General features: G+C 36.6%; 1 protein-coding gene across 1 annotated transcript; it reads right to left on the bottom strand.

Annotated features, from left to right (window-relative positions):
• Positions 1-608: 608 nt before the first annotated feature.
• LOC128982554 (uncharacterized) lies at positions 609-12,084 on the bottom strand. The gene is made up of 6 exons (XM_054401509.1): positions 11,960-12,084; positions 7,287-7,397; positions 7,048-7,161; positions 6,108-6,335; positions 4,045-4,204; positions 609-717 (listed from the first exon to the last, which is right to left on the bottom strand). Exons 1-4 carry the CDS (start codon positions 11,997-11,999, stop codon positions 6,118-6,120), a joined length of 483 nt encoding a protein of 160 aa, XP_054257484.1. The 5' UTR covers positions 12,000-12,084; the 3' UTR covers positions 609-717; positions 4,045-4,204; positions 6,108-6,117.
• Positions 12,085-23,680: the final 11,596 nt, after the last annotated feature.

Here is a 23,680-nt window from a genome sequence, read left to right as displayed (position 1 = left end):
ATATTAATTTAATATGACACATGAAACTTTGTAAGCCACAAGACCATAAAACACCAAGATAAAGCTGTTATTTGATTAAATATCAAATACCCACACCCCAGCAAACATGCAGACAAAGCAAATTCCTATTTAGCTGATTGAGTTTTTATTTACTATTAATATTAATAAACAAGACAAATTTGTTATTTTGTTTTAGCTCTTGATCTTCCCTTTTTTCTCTCTCCCGCCCTTTTTACTGTCTATCTCAAGCTCATAGTGTGCAGTGAAATTCTTAGACATCACAAATGACGTCGTATTGGGTAATCACAGTAATTAGGAGTAAGTAGCATTGTATACTGCACACTAGCAGGGAGATAATAAAAATAATAATAAATTGGTTTGAAGATCGATAAATATCACTATATATTTGTATAAAGTGAGTTTTAGATTGTTTAGGGTAAAAAAGATGTTTAAGGTTTTAAAGCAAAATCACGGCTTATTTTAGGTTATGTCAAAACTCATTAGCTGTAAGGTTTTACAGTTGCTTGACAACCCTGAATACATAATGCAGTCTCTCTGTCTTAATTTAGGCCATAGGTAAATACAACATTTTGTACAACTAGGCCTACCGAGATTTCTCCTTGCTGAGGAGGCGATTTTTTGATGGCTTGAGCCAATCTTGTACTGCTCTTTCGATGTCTTTATTCTTTGAGTCTGCAAACTGTTTCTGCACAGCTCCTAATCAGAAACAAACAGACAAATTTTTAAAACACTATTATGATTAAAAGTTTATTTAAAGGCTAAAAAACCTGAATATACCTTGTAATATTAACAGATTATTTGTCTTAAATGTTACTGATAGAGAACATTAAAATAACAAAGGTAATCTTGTTGCTTGTAGAAACTGTACAGCTTTTAAGTTTTTCTCTGCCATGAGGCCTGTATAAACCTGGTTTTTATGAAGAACTTAATATTGCCAACATGTAAAGAAAGTTGGCAAAGTTGCAATCATTGTCAATGTGAGCTGAGTTGACATAAGTTAAGTTTACTAAGCAAAGGTGAATTGTTCAACCTCTATGGTTATTTAATTATTATTTAACCATATGTTTTTATTTACTTTCTTTAATAATATTGTCTTGTATTTTTTATCTAAATAAGAAATAGAACATGGCGCAGTCGAATGAAGAACCCGTATCCCTGAACATTAAGCCTCCTGAAGCCTTTTCCTTCAATCCTCACGACTGGAAGACATGGAAGACTCGCTTTGAGAGGTATTATTCCCTTAACAATTTAGCTCTACATTCTGGTAAGCATCAGATTGACATGCTTATATACTGTATGGGGGAAAAGGGAGAGGATATACTTAACTCATTCAGGTTAAATGACAATGACAAATCTAATTACAAAGTTGTTCTAAAGAAGAACAACAAAAGAACCTAATTTTTGAATGGGCTAGGTTTCTAAAACTTAAACAGGGTTCCATGCCGATTGAGAACTTTATCACAGACCTTCATAATCATGCAAAAAACTGTGATTGGGGTCAGATTGAAGAGGAGATGATTCTGATGGTTTTGATTATTGGTATGCAGGACGAATCACTAAGTGATCGTATTCAACTTGAACCCGAATTAAAACTTAACACAGCTATTAACACTATCCGTAGATCTGAAGAACTAACAAGACAGAAACAAACACTAAACTTGGCTGACGTAGCATTAATAAACAAAAGCACTCAACATTTAAGTAAATCAAACATTTCTCCTGATAAATCAAAAAATAATCGATACTTTAAGCCAATTAATGACAATAAAAGCCTGTCCAATGTCAAAAAGAGATGTTTTTGGTGTGGCTCGACAGTTTTACACAAAAGATTCAACTGTCCAGCTAAACAATACAAATGTGGGTTTTGTAAAAAAAGTCGGTCATTTCCCAAATGTTTGCAAATCAAACAAAGTCAGTCAAATTGAATATGATGATTCTCCCCTTGAAAACCCCACCGAAAATGTTTGCTCTCAGTACATAGACCCTCAAATTGGCTCTGTTGACAAAACCGTACGTGATGATCCTTGGTCTGTAGTGTTAAATATGAACGACAGTGATGATGTTCTTTTCAAAATTGATATAGGAGCAGACGTAACGATTTTGCCTTCCGACATTAAATTGAACAAGAAAATCAAACTGAATCCCACATCCAAAACATTTAGCGGCGCAAATGGTCAAGCTTTGTCAATTTTGGGAACTGCTACAGTCAAACTATCCCATAATCACAAAACATGTTATGAGACTATATTTGTTTCAAAGGGCACTTCCCAACCCCTTCTAGGTAAACCTGCAATAAAAGATTTGCAGTTACTTGCTCGAATCAATGAAATACAGCCATCCTGTAATGACTGGTATAACAGACACCCTAAATTGTTCGAAGGCTTAGGTTCTATTGATGTTAAATACAAAGTAGAACTGAAAAATAACGCCAATCCATTTGCAATCAACACACCTCGTCGGATTCCTCTTCCTCTTTGGGAATCTACTAAAGAAGAGCTTGAAAGAATGGTGTCAATGGGGGTGATTGCTGAGGTACACCATGCCACAGACTGGTGCTCTCCAATGGTTGTTGTGCCAAAGAAGGACTCTAACAAAGTTCGCATCTGTGTGGATCTTACTAAATTAAACAGATGCGTCAAACGAAGATACTATCCTATTCAACCCATCGACATAACACTTGCCCAAATCTCAGAAGCAAAATGCTACTCTAAATTGGATGCTAATAATGGATTCTGGCAGATCACATTGGACGAAGAATCCCAAGATTTGACAACGTTTCTGACACTGTTTGGACGCTTTAAATTTCTGAAACTACCCTTTGGAATAACATCTGCACCAGAAGTATTCCAGGAATGCGTGAATCGAACCCTTAAAGGTCAAATGAATGTACTTGCGCACATGGACGATATAATTGTTTGGGGGAAAACTCAACAAGAACATGACTATTTCTTAGAAGAAGTACTTACCAAACTTGAACGTGCAGGCTTCACCTTAAACAGAGACAAATGTTTGTTCTCTCAAACATCCTTAACCTACTTAGATCACCATCTATCCGAATCAGGAATCAAAGTCGATGAGACGAAAGTCGAAGCTGTAAGAAAAATGGCACCTCCAACAGATATTTTGGGTGTACAAAGGTTACTTGGCATGGTTAACTTTATTGGCAAATACATACCTAACAAAAGTAGATTACTAAAACCCATTACCGACCTTCTAAGTAGAAAAAACGAATGGTGTTGGGGGTTTGAACAACAGAAAGCATTCAATGAACTTAAAGAATTATTGGCATCTCCACCTCAACTAGCATTCTATGACAAGGATAAACCAACTATGATTTCTGCTGACTCTTCAACACAAGGCTTGGGTGGAGTACTTTTACAACAACAAACAGATGGAAATTGGAAACCTATTTCTTATATTTCACGTACTCTGAGCGAAACCGAACAATCCTATTCCTTTATCCATTAAAGATACAATGCCAGATACTCTGCCATTTACTACTGTTACTCAAACCAACTCGTCCCTATCAAATACTACTGAAAAAGCTTCTACTACTCCATCTAGAACACCCCAAGATTACAGTAAATCTTTTTCACGATCAACAATTCCCAATCAAGAAGCTGCAATTAAAAAATCATCAAGAGGCAGAATTATAAGACCAACCAAACGATTTCCTGAATAAACTTTGAGAAAAAAAAACTCAAAGGGAAAGATGTTCAACCTCTATGGTTATTTAATTATTATTTAACCATATGTTTTTATTTACTTTCTTTAATAATATTGTCTTGTATTTGTGTCTTGATTAAAAACAGTTTAGTTTCTTTTGATCTTTTAATTTTTATCTAAATAAGAAATAGAACATGAATATATGTTTGCGACCGCTGACGTAAATGCAGGCCTTTTCCTGACAATAATCCCACCTATTTCCCGACTTGTCGACACTCTGTATAAACAATCAGCTAGTATGACATAACTTAACTTGCACCCTTGGGCTCTCACTAGTTACCTATTATGAAAACTTACTGAAAACTGCTGTCTTCATTCGGAGAGAGCTAAATGCTCTCTTCCCTTTCTGCCCTGCCCAGCTAAATAGACAGGCAACTTCATCTGCCATCACTGTTCGCAGGGCCCTCCTACAGGCATCAGCTGTCGATGATCCTCCAGCACGTGCAAGGAGATGAATCTGAAATAAAATAAGAGGATGGGTATTACATTAACGTTTAAGGAGTTTAGTAGCCAACTAGGCAATCCTACCTTCTCTTAAGGAAGGGCTATAAATGAAATAACTTGTATAAAACATCCTGTGTTTTAGAGAAGAAACATGATATTTTATAAGGAACTTTATAAGCATTTAATAACCCTATGATAATACACAAAAACCCTATAATAGTACATACAAAATCGAAATAGTATATTACGTTACTAGTCCTGAAAAAAAGTGTTTACCGGACGAGTGTGGTCGTTCCCGTGCGAGACGAAGTCGAGTACGGGATTACCATATGAGTCCGGTACACACATTTTGGACAAGTTACGTACGATAGTTTACGCCATACTACTAAATCCGTACAAATCCTTATATATTACCACCAACTAAAGGACTAAAAATCACTAGTCATAACCTCTAAGAGAGGTTATGTTTTTGTTTATAACCACTCACTGCCACCTAAATACAGTATAATCAGCTGATTAGTGTCCGGCAAAACTCATTGCAGCACAGTAGTACGCAATGAAACCCCATTTGAATAAGCTGGCGGCAAACAGCTGTTTTCTGGACTAAATCCTTGCGTGGGAAGTTCGTCAAAATAATGTAGTGTGGCGTAAAGGTAGTTTTTACTTTTTTGTAAGGGAGTTGTACTATGGATATACAGAAAAAAACAAAATCAAAATACCCTCGTTGCAGCTTAATTTAATATTTTAACTATAACATATTAAATTAATGATGTTTTTTTTCCTTTGTGGACATCAAAATGAAATAAAGGAAGCGGTCCCGGGTAATTGTGTCGGGGGGAATTCCCTAAGAACACTTTTTACAAGAAAGTTTAGCTTGAATGTTTTTTTTCTTTGTAACCTAATCGAGGATATGAACGTCAGCTTTAAAATACTAAAGCATGCTAATTGCTACATTTATGAGTATTTTTACCTTTTTTGGTAGCCTAAGGTGTCCAAAATCCTTATCTCCTGCGAGACGCGTTTCGCATTAATTACAATGCATCTTCAGTCGCTGTCATTGTCAGGTCTCAACATTGCCCACAGAAGTGGTTGTCACGATTTACAAAACATATAACACAGTTCACGAAACACATATTTATATACAGTTTTACAACCATGGTCACACACGTACTGTACATCAAGCGAGCGGGAGACGACACGCGATACCGCACAAGGCCTACAAGCAGTAGGCCTACAACCTTGTGCGGTATCGCGTGTCGTCTCCCGCTCGCTTGATGTACAGTACGTGTGTGACCATGGTTGTAAAACTGTATATAAATATGTGTTTCGTGAACTGTGTTATATGTTTTGTAAATCGTGACAACCACTTCTGTGGGCAATGTTGAGACCTGACAATGACAGCGACTGAAGATGCATTGTAATTAATGCGAAACGCGTCTCGCAGGAGATAAGGATTTTGGACACCTTAGGCTACCAAAAAAGGTAAAAATACTCATAATAAATAGGTGTCTAGGCTAATATCTACTGCTACATTTAACTTAAGTTAAAGTCTGTCTAGCACCTTGCGAGAGCATTGTTAGGTATTGGATATCAACAGAAGAGAACATCATAATTAACATAAGGTTTAGTATATAGAAGTACACGTAAAAATGCATAAAACCCTCTACTCCAAAATGCGCGTTACAACGCTCACATGTGTACGGTCACATTAGAACCTTCGTAACTCGAGACGTAACGCGCGTTGCAACGCTCTCATGTGTACAGAGTCTAAGTTTTAAAGCAATCGCTGTACCAAACTGATTTTAAAACCCAATAGAATATTCTGTGGCTGCTAATGTAAACCTAAGATTGGAGTAGGCCTACTTCAACAAGCCAAAAAGTTAAATGTAGCTAACAGAAATGAATCTGTTTCTTACCAGTTCTTCTTCATTTTTTTTCCTCTAGTTTCTCCTCTAGTGTATCAAGACTCTCCAGGTCTTTTAATGGAAGACTATCCTCCAAGTTGGATTGAACAATCCTCAGGTCCATCTCTTGTGTTTGTGACATTTTTTCCAGTTTGTCATTCATTGATGACAACTCACCAAGGATTTGCTTTAAATAATTTGTCATCAAATTTTGGTTTGTAATACATGTTTCTTCAAAATCTGGAACATGGACAAAATAATTTTATAAAAGACTGCACAAATGTAGCTTACCAACAGTGATAAAGAATCAAATTCCTGCAAAATTTTGACCATAAAAATGTTGGGAAATAAATTAATACATTTTAATACACAGGAATTGAGAAGATGTGAAACGGATCACTATTTTCTAATAAAATTCGCCTGTTTCGACGACCCTTTCTCACAGCTGTCAATGAGCGCTGCAATATCTACTTACATTAAGCTGACATGAAGTCTTAACTTCCGGACCCCCCTCATCCTTATCCTGAGAACCTTAGAAATCATTAGGAAAAATAAAAAAACAAAATATTTCTTATTTTTGATGGAGTTTTCTCATTATTAATATTGTACATTGAACGTAATTAGTGAGAATGGCGTAATGGTAAGAGATGGCAAAAAAAGTTTACTACAAAAGTTGAAGGAAATGTAATTCCACACAAACGAAATTATGTCAGATTTAACTATTGTATGTTATGTCAAAAATAGCTTATTATGATAACATAAAAAAACCTACAGGCCTACTTATTGTTTTTTTAGCACTACAAGATGATAACAATTGAAATTGTGCATTTTTATGTTTCTAGGATCCGTTCAACGGATCGTGTTTTTGGCCTCTGGGGGTATCAAAACATGACTACATTGGTATTTACAAATTGTTAATGGTGCGAATTACAATGTTGCATAATTTACTTACTGCTTGTCTTGGCACAAGAATCCGCTCTTGATGTTGATTGCAAAGGTGTGGTTGGTTTTACCAAATTTTGGCTGGAGGTCAAGGAGCATTTTGCTCTTGCTTTTTGGAGATTATCTGTAAAAAAAACACAAGAATTGGTTTTAAAAAATGTCTTCATGCCATTCTACTTATAGAAATACTCATAAAGTCATTAGTATAGAATAATACAACGCATAACATTACCTAAGTAATAACATTACCTGAAGTAATGGTGAACAATTGTTCTGTGCTCACTTGAGTGAACCCACTACTCTCACTTGCTGGAACTCCTTCCTCTATTTGTTGTTCCTCAAGCCTTTCAACAGCTTCGTCTTAAACAAAAAATACAATTTGCTTATACTTCTGGATTTTTTCTGTGCGGTAAGAGTTTGCTCAGTCAATATTTCACCACCTCAACCAACTCAAGGCAACTGCAAATACTCAATAGGCCTATTGAGGAGCAAAATGAATGTCCCACAATGGTAAATGAAGATGAAAGAAACACTAGCCTGGACGTGAATACTGTAGCGATTGTTCTTCAGTCATTATTATTATTAAAGTAGGCTGTGGTGAATATCTATTTAAATAAAACAAACATCTTCAATTAACTCAAAGCTGCCATCTTTATTAAAACCAAAGTGAAGAAGGAAGAGACTCACAGACGAGGCTCCCCCACTACTGATAGTTACAGTTGTACCAATACAACAAAATATAAAATACAATTAGATTAGAAATGAGTACTTATAGGCTAACATTTCCCTCTTTGACAAAAGAAACATTTATCTTCTTACTTCAAAATAACTCTCATTACAAAACAACATTAACATAGTTAGTGGTTATGAAACAAATCAAATTAAATTTAAGTTTACTATAACTCTGCTGATAGTGTAACTAATAATGATTTTTTAACACTTTTGTTTATGTACCTTTGCTATGGCCTATTTCTTATAAATGCATGTTTTCTATCTCACTTCCTAGAAACACACAGAATGCCAAGTGCTCAACAGCATTAGGCTACTTTTTAATTCACTTGTTTACTGAATATTACAATTTAGGCTACAACCAAAACTATTTCAAAATTAACATTCTTAATTTTCTCAGCCTATCTTAAAATTAGTTTTATATGTAGGCTATTACATTATTGAATTGCTACGTTTACATCATTTTATTTTTTATTACTTCTTCCATCTTAATGTGAAAATTTCATCTTAGTGTGGAATAATTCTAACAACTCTTAGCATTACAACTTTTTAACTCATTGAGCGGAGCGAGCGAAGCGAGCGAAGCTCTTATACGTCGACTCTTATGCATTTCGTAATACGCAAACTCCTCCTAGACGGCTGAATCAATCGTTTTCAAATTTTGCATAGTGATAAAGACCATATCGGTGAGTGCCAACATCTATATGGCGTTAAAAAAGTCTCTCAGGAATCCGCCCCACTGGGTCTCAAAGTTTCAATGTAATCCTTATGGAAGCAGTATTTGACACATAAACAAAAACATATGATCAGCTGTTGACTTTTGAATGCAGTAGATAAAGAAATAGCTGATAGCATTAATTCACAGATATTAGAACAGAAACGGTATGGATCATAAATATAATCAAATGACGACACTAGCTTGAGTTCCGTGAGGTAGGAAGTGGTATGGGTGAAGGAAGTAATAAAGGTGAGCAGTCTGGAGTGTAGACACTGTTTATGACGATTAGATTTAGGTATCAGCATTGCTAAAATTCTACGGGAAGGGAGGAAACCGGGTCCGCGACGTAGGAATTGGTGAAGGGAGTAGTCAAGGCTAGCTGTCCGGAGTGTGGAAACTGTTTATGACAATTAGATTAAGGTATCTGCATTCTTAAATGATATGGGAAGGGAGGAAAAACGGGTCCGCGACGTAAGAAGTGGTGAAGGAAGTAGTCAAGGCGAGCTGTCCGGAGTGTGGAAACTGTTTATGACGATTAGATTTAGGTATACACATTCCTAAAATTATATGGGAGGGGAGGAAAACGGGTCCGCGACGTAGGAAGTGGTGAAGGAAGTAGTCAAGGCGAGCTGTCCGGAGTGTGGAAACTGTTTATGACGATTAGATGTAGGTATACACATTCCTAAAATTCTATGGAAGGGAGGAAAACGGGTCCGCGACGTAGTAAGTGGTGAAGGAAGTAGTCAAGGCGAGCTGTCCGGAGTGTGGAAACTGTTTATGACGATTAGATGTAGGTATACACATTCCTAAAACTCTATGGGAATTAAGCGAGGAAAACGGGTCCGCGACGTAAGTGGTGAAGGAAGTAGTCAAGGCGAGCTGTCCGGAGTGTGGAAACTGTTTATGACAATTAGATTAAGGTATCTGCATTCTTAAAATACTATAGGAAGGGAGGAAAACGGGCCCGCGACGTAGGAAGTGGTGAAGGAAGTAGTGAAGGCGAGTTGTTTGGAGTGTGGGAACTGTCTATGACGTTTAGATTAAGGTATCTGCAATCCTAAAATGCTATGGAAAGGGAGGGAAACAGGTCCGTGACGTCGGAAGTGGTGAAGGAAGTAGTAAAGGCGAGATGTCCGGAGTGTGGGAACTGTTTATGACGATTAGGTTAAAGTATCTGCAATCCTAAAATGCTATGGAAAGGGAGGGAAACAGGTCCGTGACGTAGGAAGTGGTGAAGGAAGTAGTAAAGGCGAGTTGTTCGGAGTGTGAGATCTGTTTATGACCAATAGATTAAGATATTTGCAATCCAATAATGCTAAGGGAAGGGGGGGAAACAGGTCCGAGATGTAGGAATTGGTGAAGAAAGTAGTCAAGGCGAGCTGTCCAGAGTGTTGGAACTGTTTTTGACGATTAGATTAAGGGGAGACTGAACCTTGTTTGTCTTAAAAAATTAAATTTTTGTTTTTCGTCTAAAATTAATCTCCGTTTCTTCCTGATAAGAAAATATATAATACTTAGTATATTTAAAAGCTTCTTATGATAACAATAAATAAACAAAGCTAACTCTACCGAGGTTTCGGCCACACTATTCTTATGGCTTTGAGTGTGTGCTGCAAAGCTTTTAAGTGTGTTTTCCGAAAGTTAGTTTTTTTATCTTTAGGTACACATAGTTCAAAATCTGTAATACATAGAGACTTAAAATTTTGCATGCATTAGTCTGGGTACTTGGTGAGTACATTAAACCAATCATATACTGATTGGTTATAAATTTTCATTTAAAAAATAATTTATTTTTATTTTGAGAATATCGCATAAAAATTTGTATGTTTTAAATTATTGAAAATAATTTTTATATTGATATATTTCTTTAAAAAGTGGTTTAACATAAAGATATGGATGTGATAATTAAGTGTGCAAAAAATCAGTATGATAGGTTTAGTAGTTTTCGTGCTATATGTACTTGAACTTGTAGAAAATATCCATTTAAAAAGCATTGAACCAGAAAAGGTACAGTCTCCCCTTAAGGTATCTACAATCTTTAAATTCTATGGGAAGAGAGGGAAACAGGTCCACGACCTAAGAAGAGGTGAAGGAAATAGGGTGAGCAGTGTGGAGTGTGGGAACTGGAAACCGTTTGTAGCAGTTAGATTAATGTATCTGCAATGCTGAAATGCTATGAGAAGGGATGGAAGCATGCCCACGACATATAAAATGGTGAAAGAAGTAGTAAAGGCTAGCAGTGCGGAGTGTGGGCAATGTTTGTGGCAATTAGATTAACGTATCTAAAATACTAAAATGCTATGGAAAGGATGAAAACAGGTCCACGATGTAGTAAGTGGCTTAGGAAGTAGTTAAGTATGAACATATGAGTATGAAGTATGAGCATAGTGTGAGAACCGTCTGTAGCAGTTATATTAATGTATCTTCAATCCTAAAATATTATGAGAAGGGAAGGAAACAGGCCCCATTACGTAGGAAGTGGTGAAGGCAGTAGTAAAGTCTGGCAGTGCAGAGTGGGGGAACCGTTTGGGCAGTTAGATAAATGTATCTAATACTTAAATGCTATGAGAAGGGAAGGAAACAGGTCGATAACATAGGAAATGGTGAAGGAAGTAGTAAGACTTGCAGTGCAGAGTGTAGGAACTGTCTTTTACATTAAATTAATGTATCTGCAATCCTAAAAAATGCTATGGGAAGAGAAGGAAACAGGTCCACGACGTAGGGGGTGGTGAAGGAAGTAGTAAAGGTGAGCAGTGTTGAGTGTGGGAATGGATTAATGTATCTGCAATGCTAAAATACTAGGGTAAGAGACTGTAGACTGTAGGTTAAAATGATTACTAAGCACGAATCGATACATATTTCGATACATGCAACCGTTTACAATAGAAATTTATAACTGAGTTGTCAACGATTTTTACTCCCTAAAGAGTAAAAATGCTACTTTAGACCCGCAACGCATGCATTAAAAACGACTGTTTTTACTGCAGTATGACAAAAACAATATAATAAGAACCCTTGATGACTCCGCTCAATTTTGTGGATGCCTCTGCGAACGCCACCTAGTTATTATTACTTAAAAATAATTTCATGTTTGTCTAACAACTAACCAACACAATTTTACTGAGGTTCTTATACAATTTTAAATTGATATTAGGGCCTATTCGAATTTTCTCACAACTGTTTAGTACACATGTCAGCTATTAGTTATTGTCTCTTCATCTTAACTGGCTCCGCATGATGTAAAATGAAATTGTACACAAAAGAATAGTAACTGCTATGCATGAAATAAAACACAAAGTAAACAACATCTCATCTCCAAGTAGATCTAAGATTTTCCCTACAGATCAAGGGATAAAAACAGTTAGGCTACTTAACATCAGTGAAAAAGTTTAAAATTTGAGTAGGCTACATTTACAAAACAAAACATTTGATTACATTTGATTACCTAATGGGTTTCCTAAGAGGTCTACCGTACCTGGAAGTAGGTTCATCAGTTGTATTTTCAACATCTCCATTCATTGATGGCATTTGTTCAATTGGACTATTTACGATTGACTCTTCGTGTTGCTGTGACACACTTTTACTGGACATTGGAGTGGAATGCCTATTCCTAATTGGTGATTCAACACAGACAATTGATTGGTCATGATTGTCACTATACCAATTACTTTGACCATCTGAAGGTCTTAACCTGAGATGAAATGTATTACGCGTAACAACTCTTCCACTTCGAAATAGTTTTACAACATATGACCTTACGTTAGCTGTATAGCCTACTACAAGACCAGGTTCCCAAATCCTTGAGTGAACATTGTAAACATATACTTTGTCTTGTGGTTTAAAGTACCGTCCAGGACGAGTACTTCTGTCGTATAATATTTAGCAGACAATTCCTGATGTTTAGAAAGAAGCCTACTTACTAGACTAGTATCATGTACTTGCGGTTTTAACAAGTTAGCAGACACTGGGACTCTACTTCGTAGCCTACGACTCATTAGTAATTGAGCCGGAGATAAGTTACCTACTACAGGTGTGTTACGGAACTCAAGCAAGTCTAAATTGATATCCGTGTTATCATCACAACATTTCTTGAGAATTTTCTTAAAAGTTTGGATCATTCTCTCGACTTGGCCATTCGATCTAGGGTATAAGGGGCTTGTATTGACAATCTCAAAATTCCATTCAGCTGCAAAAGTTTTGAATTGATAAGACCCAAACGGATTATTATCAGCAATTACTTTAGAGGGAATACTTACCATGAATTGCAAACAATTTTTTCAGTTCCCGTATCACATCTGTACTAGTTTTAGATGTTAGCGGTAAACAATCTAACCATTTACTGAAGTAGTCTACCACTCTAAGATAGATTTTACCCCCATACTCAGCAATATCCATACCAATTTTATTGTATGGTAAATCAGGGATTTCATGTGATCTTAAGGGTTCTTTAGCATTTGCATTCATGTACCTTTGACAAATACATATTACATCTTAGAACTAGCCTATCAATATCACCGGCCATTCCTGGCCAATACAGCAACTGCCGGGCTCTAGATTTTGTTTTCTCACAACCCAAATGGTTTTCATGTAATAACTCTAGCATGGCCTTTCTTAGGCTATGTGGAACTACGGTACTAATTTATAATTCAAAAATACTAGATTATTATATACATACAAGTCATAGCGTTTATCAAAATATACTCTAACATGTTCAGGTACGGTACATCTTTCTTAACACTAGGCCACGTACCTTGAATGTACTTACAGACAAGTTTTAGGCTAGGATCTTGCTGCGTAGCATTAACAAACTCAGGGTAGGTGTATGGCTCTGGGGAGTGGGATTTTTTAAGCGAGATTTATCCCTATTCGGGGAAATTTTTTCAAACTTTTGATCCCTTTCAGGGATTTTCTCCAGTTTGTACCTACAGCTGTATAAACCATGTAGCCCTACTATTTTTGGGGCGAGGAATTCGATGGGACCATCGCCGTCCCCCTACGAGCCCCCCCTTTCTAATTACAAGGGGTAGATGGATATTCTTTGAATAAAATATATTTGTTTTCATGTGTATTTATTTATTATATTATCCTCCATACAAATAAACTCATTTTAACACTTATACTGCCCCCTTGTACTGTAAGGGCAAGACCCTCCCCCCCCTTTGACTAAATATATATAATTTTGGAGAATATGTCGGTAAATCAGTACAAAAATAATAAATATCCCCTATTTTTGGGGTGAGAAATCCAATGGAACCATCGCCGACGACCTAACCACCCCCCCTTCCTACTTAAGAGGGGGGGAATTCCCCCCCCAGCCAAAATATTTTTTCTTCCCTATTATATTGATTTGTTATGTTTTCCTAAATACAAATACACCCTTTACAACAGTTATATTGCCCTCCTTGACCTGTAAGGGGGCGAACCCCCCCCCATTTGCTTAATGTATATAGCTTTCGAAATTTTGTCTATAAAGCAGTACAAAACCATGGATACCCCCTTTTTGCGGGGTGAGAAGTTCAATATCGCAAACCCCGTCCCTCCATCATCTATAGTTTTCGATTTAGGGTGGGGGTATATGGATCTGGGGAGTGGGTATAAAATACGTGTTCTGGGATGTATGAGGGGTTGTGATGTAGTTTTTTACCCTATTTTGGGGTCGAGAAATTCAATGGCGCAAACCCCGTCCCTCCATCATCTATAGTTTTCGACTTAGGGTGGGGGTAAATGGATCTGGGGAGTGGGTATAAAATACGTGTTCTGGGATGTATGAGGGGTTGTGATGTAGTTTTTTACCCTATTTTGGGGTCGAGAAATTCAATGGCGCAAACCCCGTCCCTCCATCATCTATAGTTTTCGATTTAGGGTGGGGGTATATGGATCTGGGGAGTGGGTATAAAATACGTGTTCTGGGATGTATGAGGGGTTGTGATGTAGTTTTTTACCCTATTTTGGGGTCGAGAAATTCAATGGCGCAAACCCCGTCCCTCCATCATCTATAGTTTTCGATTTAGGGTGGGGGTATATGGATCTGGGGAGTGGGTATAAAATACGTGTTCTGGGATGTATGAGGGGTTGTGATGTAGTTTTTTACCCTATTTTGGGGGTGAGAAATCCAATGGCGCAAACCCCGTCCTTCCAACATTTATAGTTTTCGATCTAGGGTGGGGGTATATGGATCTGGGGAGTGGGTATAAAATACGTGTTCGGGGGGGTATGAGGGGTTGTGATATATGTTTCTACCCTATTTTGGGGGTGAGAAAGTCAATGGCGCAAACCCCGTCCTTCCAACATTTATAGTTTTCGATCTAGGGTGGGGGTATATGGATCTGGGGAGTGGGTATAAAATACGTGTTCGGGAGGGTATGAGGGGTTGTGATATCGTTTTTTACCCTATTTTGGGGGTGAGAAAGTCAATGGCGCAAACCCCATCCCTCCAACATTTATAGTTTTCGAACTAGGGTGGGGGTATATGGATCTGGGGAGTGGGTATAAAATACGTGTTCGGGAGGGTATGAGGGGTTGTGATATAGTTTTTTACCCTATTTTGGGGGTGAGAAATTCAATGGCGCAAACCCCGTCCCTCCATCATCTATAGTTTTCGACTTAGGGTGGGGGTATATGGATCTGGGGAGTTGGTATAAAATACGTGTTCTGGGATGTATGAGGGGTTGTGATATAGTTTTTTACCCTATTTTGGGGGTGAGAAAGTCAATGGCGCAAACCCCATCCCTCCATCATTTATAGTTTTCGATCTAGGGTGGGGGTATATGGATCTGGGGAGTGGGTATAAAATACGTGTTCTGGGATGTATGAGGGGTTGTGATGTAGTTTTTTACCCTATTTTGGGGTCGAGAAATTCAATGGCGCAAACCCCGTCCCTCCATCATCTATAGTTTTCGATTTAGGGTGGGGGTATATGGATCTGGGGAGTGGGTATAAAATACGTGTTCTGGGATGTATGAGGGGTTGTGATGTAGTTTTCTACCCTATTTTGGGGGTGAGAAATCCAATGACGCGTGAGAAAGTCAGGCGTGTCATATTTAAATATATAAAATGCCAATTATTAAAGTAATGTGGTTATTCAAATAATGGAGTATATAATGTAATTAGTATTTTTTTCATTTACAATACAATCAATAAAATATAATTTTCACTCTGTGAGGAGGTTGTTTATAACACTGATTTCCAAATTCAAGTTATACTTGTGTACTGCAATTTACGGAGAAATTGAGTAATTTTATTACATTTTGGCTTGTGACATGGCAGTTTTGGAATGTTTTTTATAACAAATAACTAGGCCTATAAGGAATACTTTATTTGTTAAGTTTTACCTGTTTTACTAAGTGAATTTATCGATTTTATTTAGTGACTTTATACTTAGTGCGCACTTTTGAGGTTAGGTGCACTGACGGTACCACGTCTCGTGACGCCAAAGAAGTTGTCGCTTCAAGCAAAACAGTCTACCATCCCGCGACTGCCGCTCGGCGACAGTCGCTGCGCGACCGTCGCACCTGTCGCTCCAAGCAAAACGTACCTTAATATATCTTTGAATATGAACGTTTTTGGCAGTAATGCGATCGATCACTGTGTTAATACCTGTCCAATTTTTTAGGTTAAACCGTTAAACCAAAACAAAGAAACTGGTATATCAAGCAATGAATGAAAATCAAGTAATGAATAGGCCTAAGTTGTTATTAAATTATTGTCACTACGTTATAAGTGACATGGACATTGCTTAAACCAATTTTTCACACTAACTGTGAATAAAGAAATGGTATAAAACTTAGGAGACTTAATTAGGCCTAGTTTACTTAGTTGACTTAGGGAGGGCCGACAACCCAAGAGAGGAATCAAAACTACACATCTGTGAGTGTAAAATTCAAATGAAGGCTTAAAATATTGTTTTAAAATTTCATATAATTAATAAAGTAACAGAAATGTCATAGTAAAGAAACGCTTAAATGAACTTAGAATACGTACACATGATGCGTTTGTTTATGAGGAAAATTATTTGATCAAAATATTTCTGAAACTTTGAGTTTGCTTTGTTCAATTTGTAGGATAAAACAAGTTTTTATTTTGGTAGGAGCCTTCTTACTTGACAAAAATATCTAATTTAGGCAAGAAATAACATCGTACCGTTTAGTGTTTAATTGATTATTACTACAATGTAAATTTGGAATGGAGAAAGCTGTAAAAACGGTGGATGTAAACAAAATGCTTACAGCAGGTCTATTATCATTTGAATTGGAGGATAGGAAGGAATGCATTTTTAATTATGGAGTTTGTCGTATTTTCCCCGTTGTTGATATAGATAAATAAATAAATAAATAAGTACAGTACAATTAATTAATTAAGCTTTTTGTCACCGTGTCGGAAGACACGGGCTCGAACGGGAAATTTAGTTCCTAAATACTGAATACATCACTGCATTTACCTGGCAGTGTTGCCATTCCGCGGGAGGAAAGTTAAATTCAGGGGCGTAGACTCGCTGAATTAAATTAGTTGTTGAGCCAAACCATATGACTAAACTATACGTGTGGCATTTGTTGTTCTACTGGCATGTTAAGTTAAACTATAATTATGGGGTCTTTTTTCATATTTTCTTGCCCCAAAGCTGGTTCTATAACTAAATTGAAGTGTTACATTCGTCAGCCAGCTCAGCTCCTGTAATGTTACGGCCGTTTCAGCATTAATGTGCTATCATCAAACTGTTCGGCTAAAAGACGTTGTTATAACACAGAAACATTTCCACACGAAACACACACATACACAAAATTGGTTAAAAAAGGCTGTTAATAAATCGACCGCAGAGGAAGGTGGTGCAGTATTCTGAAAGAGAATGAAATGTTCTACAATTGCTAGGCATTTCTTGAAAGTACTTAATAAAGGTAGGAGAAAGTTTCCTCCAAATAAAAAAAAACGTGTAAAATACAATTGTTTTTTTATTTATAATGGAAAACAGGGTTTTTTTATTTATCACCATAAACCATAACTAAAACAAACTTTCATAATTCATTATTTGCAAATCTTAATCTCCACGAATCAAGCCATCAGTCCAGTAAAACGGTATATTATATATTAACAAAGTACCGTGCAGATAATAACAAAAATATTCAATATTAATTTGGACTTCAGAAAAAGCGTATAGATTTTGAAAGTAGGCCTACAACAACAACAAAATATCTCCTCAAGATTTAAGAATAAGTCAACTGTGTTTTGCTTTTTTATGAACATATTTTGATCAATTTCGGAAAATACATTCATTATTTACTAAACTATTAACATTTTGGAAAAACAAACTTTTTTACCGCCCTTGTTGCAGCAAACCTAAGTACTCGTTAAACTAATTCTATTTAAATAGGGAATAAATGTGGTATTTTTAAGGAGGCATTTTTAGTGTACACCCAAATGGCAAATGGAAATTCGCTTACTTGCAGTGGCGGGTTTTTTTCATATGTTATACATTCAAGTACAGTATAATACTATTTGAAACGATAAAAAGTGGGGGGGATCTTTACATAATAGTTTTATGATTATGAAAACTCGTTGTAAGCTGAGAGCTAAAGACACGTTAGCTGGACTTCAGGCTCAAAATAACTTAAGATTACCCTAAATACAAAAAGATGTTACATGAACATGACCATAATTTTTGGACACATAATTTTAAATCGTATGGCATTATTTAATTTTTGTAAATAATTGATTTCGGAAGAGTGTTTTGACTTTTTCATTGCACAGCAGCCATATCTAACTGTTGGGAAAAGATCGTTCATTGTGCTTTAGATAGCTAGAGTCCATAAACATGGATTTGTTAAAGTTATTAATACAAATATATAAGACCTGTTAGTAAAAAGATTCCTGTGTGGCATGTGAATGAAAACGGCAAAGGAAAAATATTATAGGACCAAAATTAATTGTTGGGTACATTATTTTACATCATACAGTATAACATTATCCATTTTTGTGAATAATTTATTTTGATACAATCAGAGGAGTAAAAAAGAAAGAGTGTATGATGATGCTATCAACAATGTATTTTCGGATCAAAAACTATGGGGCGGCCCAGATTAGCCACGTTCTTGAGAATGTTCGTTTGACCCCTAGAAAAGATGTTTATTCTACTGTAAATTGTTATTCTGGCAAATCTTTGTTATATTTTAAGGATACAGTTTTATTCTTTTAACTGTATAATTTGCATTTGCTTAGAAATAAGTATTTAAAGTTGTAAAGTGGGCGTGGTTTGTGAGTATAGTAACAATGGGATAGCGCCAGTTTAGTTTTGCGTTAAAAACTGGGCCAATAGGAGAGTAGTCTGGTTGTAGCGCCTTCCCCTTGTTTCGGTCAATCTAGTTTATAATTCTAATCCACTGCCTGTTATATATCATGAACAATATCAATATCTATATCATACAAAGTGTTAGTTTGTGTATCTATCGTTTCCTGTAGTATATCATTATTAATATAAATATAGATATTATATGTTGCATATATTATAGTACCCGTACCGTTGACTATGGAATTCATAGGCTACTGTTCTTAATGGATTAGATTGCAACTTCAGCCGTTGATTATTAAACTAATGTGCAATCCCTCTTTGAATTGATTATGGAATCACCTCGGTTACTGTTCTTAACGGTCAAGATACTTACTCTAGTCGATGATTATTTTACCAATATTGGAACCACTTTACCATTGATTATGGATTCAGTCTTCGGCTACTGTTGTTAACGGTCTAGAATTTCACTAGAGTCGTTGCTGATGTAGATCCATATACCCCCACCCTAAATCGAAAACTAAGGATGTTGGAGGGGATGGGGTTTGCGCCATTGAATTTCTCGACCCCAAAATAGGGTAAAAAACTATATCACAACCCCTCATACCCTCCCGAACACGTATTTTATACCCACTCCCCAGATCCATATACCCCCACCCTAGATCGAAAACTATAGATGATGGAGGGATGGGGTTTGCGCCATTGACTTTCTCACCCCCAAAATAGGGTAGAAACATATATCACAACCCCTCATACCCTCCCGAACACGTATTTTATACCCACTCCCCAGATCCATATACCCCCACCCTAGATCGAAAACTATAAATGTTGGAGGGATGGGGTTTGCGCCATTGACTTTCTCACCCCCAAAATAGGGTAAAAAAACTATATCACAACCCCTCATACCCTCCCGAACACGTATTTTATACCCACTCCCCAGATCCATATACCCCCACCCTAGATCGAAAACTATAAATGTTGGAAGGACGGGGTTTGCGCCATTGACTTTCTCACCCCCAAAATAGGGTAGAAACATATATCACAACCCCTCATACCCCCCCGAACACGTATTTTATACCCACTCCCCAGATCCATATACCCCCACCCTAGATCGAAAACTATAAATGTTGGAAGGACGGGGTTTGCGCCATTGACTTTCTCACCCCCAAAATAGGGTAGAAACATATATCACAACCCCTCATACCCCCCCGAACACGTATTTTATACCCACTCCCCAGATCCATATACCCCCACCCTAGATCGAAAACTATAAATGTTGGAAGGACGGGGTTTGCGCCATTGGATTTCTCACCCCCAAAATAGGGTAAAAAACTACATCACAACCCCTCATACATCCCAGAACACGTATTTTATACCCACTCCCCAGATCCATATACCCCCACCCTAAATCGAAAACTATAGATGATGGAGGGACGGGGTTTGCGCCATTGAATTTCTCGACCCCAAAATAGGGTAAAAAACTACATCACAACCCCTCATACATCCCAGAACACGTATTTTATACCCACTCCCCAGATCCATATACCCCCACCCTAAGTCGAAAACTGTAGATGATGGAGGGACGGGGTTTGCGCCATTGAATTTCTCGACCCCAAAATAGGGTAAAAAACTACATCACAACCCCTCATACATCCCAGAACACGTATTTTATACCCACTCCCCAGATCCATATACCCCTACCCTAAATCGAAAACTATGGATGATGGAGGGACGGGGTTTGCGCCATTGAACTTCTCACCCCGAAAATAGGGGGTATCCATGGTTTTGTACTGCTTTATAGACAAAATTTCGAAAGCTATATACATTAAGCAAATGGGGGGGGGGTTCGCCCCCTTACAGGTCAAGGAGGGCAATATAACTGTTGTAAAGGGTGTATTTGTATTTAGGAAAACATAACAAATCAATATAATAGGGAAGAAAAAATATTTTGGCTGGGGGGGGAATTCCCCCCCTTGTAAGTAGGAAGGGGGGGTGGTTAGGTCGTCGGCGATGGTTCCATTGGATTTCTCACCCCAAAAATAGGGGATATTTATTATTTTTGTACTGATTTACCGACATATTCTCCAAAATTATATATATTTAGTCAAAGGGGGGGGGGGGAGGGTCTTGCCCTTACAGTACAAGGGGGCAGTATAAGTGTTAAAATGAGTTTATTTGTATGGAGGATAATATAATAAATAAATACACATGAAAACAAATATATTTTATTCAAAGAATATCCATCTACCCCTTGTAATTAGAAAGGGGGGGCTCGTAGGGGGACGGCGATGGTCCCATCGAATTCCTCGCCCCAAAAATAGTAGGGCTACATGGTTTATACAGCTGTAGGTACAAACTGGAGAAAATCCCTGAAAGGGATCAAAAGTTTGAAAAAATTTCCCCGAATAGGGATAAATCTCGCTTAAAAAATCCCACTCCCCAGAGCCATACACCTACCCAAACTCAGATTTCCTACTCTCAGAAATGGCTAAATCATGTGGTATTACAACTTCCACTAAATCAATTACAGGATCACTATCCTGGTCTGAAACATCATCATTCATCACTTTTAAAAGAACGAGACAACCAGTCCGCTACAACCATACTTTTACCAGGACGCCAAACTTGATAGTCATGTCATATTTTACAAGCTTAAGTTTCAAACGTTGCAGCGTTGCAGCCTTGGCGACATTATTTTATGTAGTGGCTTTTTCATTACTGACTCCAATGGTTTAGAATCATTATAAACAACAAACTTATTACCATATAAAAGATGATGATATTTTGTTACTGCTGCTACAACACTCAACAACTCTTTTTCAACCTGTGAATATTGCTGTTCTGAGTAAGAAGATAAACTCCGAGGAGAAAATGATACTGGCCTACCTACCTGACTGCAGTGGGACTCCCTATTTTGTTGACCCGGGTCAACAAATTCAATATATTAAGAAAAAAAACACTTGGAATGTAGATATTTACATGAAACTTGGAACAAAGGTATATAAACATGCTTTCTACTCGTATGTAAAATTTGGTAACGATAAAAAAATATTTATATATTTTATTAACTAAAAACCGCCCAAAATAGCTAATTTTATTTTGTTGACCCGGGTCAATCGCCTAAAAAAGGTACTTAGAATTAAACTATATACATGAAACTTGGAACGAAGGTATGTCCACATGTATTCTACACGTATGTAAAATTTGGTAACAATTAAAAAATAGTTACATATTTTATTAAGCAAAAACCGCCGAAAATAGCTCATTTTATTTTGTTGACCCGGGTCAATCACCAATAAAATGTACTTAGTATATACATGAAACTTGAGAGAAGGTATATCCACATGTATTCTACACGTATGTGACATTTGGTAACGATAAAAATTAATTTACCTATTTTATTAACTAATACCCCCGTCGCAGCAAACCTGCATACTAAGCGAATTTCCATTTACCCGGCTTGATTTCTACTAAAATATTCCCTATAAATTTTCAGATTTATTTCCTATTATAATATTAGTAGGATAACATTAATTTTAGTGAGTAGTTAGGTTTGCTGCTACGGGGAAGATGTTGAGGTGTGTTTTTTCAATTGAAATATTGATAGCTTAGTATGAAATAAACCAAATTGCCAAATTTGATTAAAATATATCCATAAACAAGCAAACTAGAACAGTTTATTTATTCTCCATAAGAATAACATGGGAATTTTAAATTTACAATTTTTTTAATTTTCTCCGTAGTCAATGAACATTCAAAAACACTTCAATATACTAAATTATTTGTTTTTTTAAGCTCTTCAAAATGGTCTAGAAAGAAATTTAGAAATTTAAAGTTTTTAGGGTCAAAAATGAGAAAAACCCATTTTTACCCCATAAAACCCCCCATAAACCCCTGATCCCATGGTCCGATTATGCTGGTTTGCGAACTCGTTCGAATAAATGTGTGTGTACACGTTTGTACCAAATTTCATCAAAATCGGATCAATTTTGCTCGAGTTATCGCGCTAACGGACACATATATAAATATATATATATATATATATATATATATATATATAAATATATATATGAATTTGAACGGATGGTGTTTTTGGCCTCTGGGGACCCCAAAACGAAAAAGTAAATCGGTCCCGGGTCTAGGTCTTACCATGAGACCTACGGTAATAGCTTATTCCCTATAAGGGAAATTCGCTAAAAACCACCCAAAACTGCTAATTTTATTTTGTTGACCCGGGTCAATCGCCAATAAAAGGTACTTAGAATTAAACTATATACATGAAACTTGGAACGAAGGTATATCCACATGTATTCTACACGTATGTTAAATTTGGTGACGATTAAAACATATTTACCTATTTTATTAACAAAAAACCGCCCAAAATAGTTAATTTTATTTTGTTGACCAGAGTCAATCGCCTAAAAAAGGTACTTAGAATTAAATTATATACATGAAACTTGGAACGAAGTTATATCCACATGTATTCTACACGTATGTGAAATTTGGTAACAATAAAAATTTATTTACCTAATTTATTAACTAAAAACCGCACAAAATAGCTAATTATTTTATTTTGTTGACCCGGGTCAATCGCCTAAAAAAGGTACTTAGAATTAAACTATATACATGAAACTTGGAACGAAGGTATGTCCATATGTATTCTACACGTATGTAAAATTTGGTAACAATTAAAAAATAGTTACCTATTTTATTAACTAAAAACCGTCCAAAATGGCTCATTTTATTTAGTAATTATTTACCTATTTTGCCTGAAGGTCTTGTAGTTAACACTCGATTAACACTCGATGCACATTTCGCCGCTCAGTGCGGCATCTTCATAGAGTATCTTCTTAAACACTACTGTTATTATGTACATATTTACAACATATTTTCCAGTCACTAACCGGTCACATTCGCGGT

Source organism: Macrosteles quadrilineatus, unplaced genomic scaffold (assembly GCF_028750875.1).
Source record: "Macrosteles quadrilineatus isolate MER2022 unplaced genomic scaffold, UCM_ALF_1.0 Scaffold_545__1_contigs__length_51028, whole genome shotgun sequence".
Classification (NCBI taxonomy): domain Eukaryota; kingdom Metazoa; phylum Arthropoda; class Insecta; order Hemiptera; family Cicadellidae; genus Macrosteles; species Macrosteles quadrilineatus.
Note: the sequence above shows the minus strand (reverse complement) of the source record. Positions and strands in the feature narration are given on the sequence as shown.

Bases quoted from the DNA above. Each gene is read 5' to 3' on its own strand.
- LOC128982554 (XM_054401509.1), bottom strand. From the start codon at position 11,999: ATGGAGATGTTGAAAATACAACTGATGAACCTACTTCCAG. The intron at 7,398-11,959 runs GTACGGTAGACC...TTTTTGTTTAAG, and splicing joins ACTGATGAACCTACTTCCAG to ACGAAGCTGTTGAAAGGCTT. The intron at 6,336-7,047 runs GTAAGTAAATTA...TCCATGTTCCAG, and splicing joins TTCTTGTGCCAAGACAAGCA to ATTTTGAAGAAACATGTATT.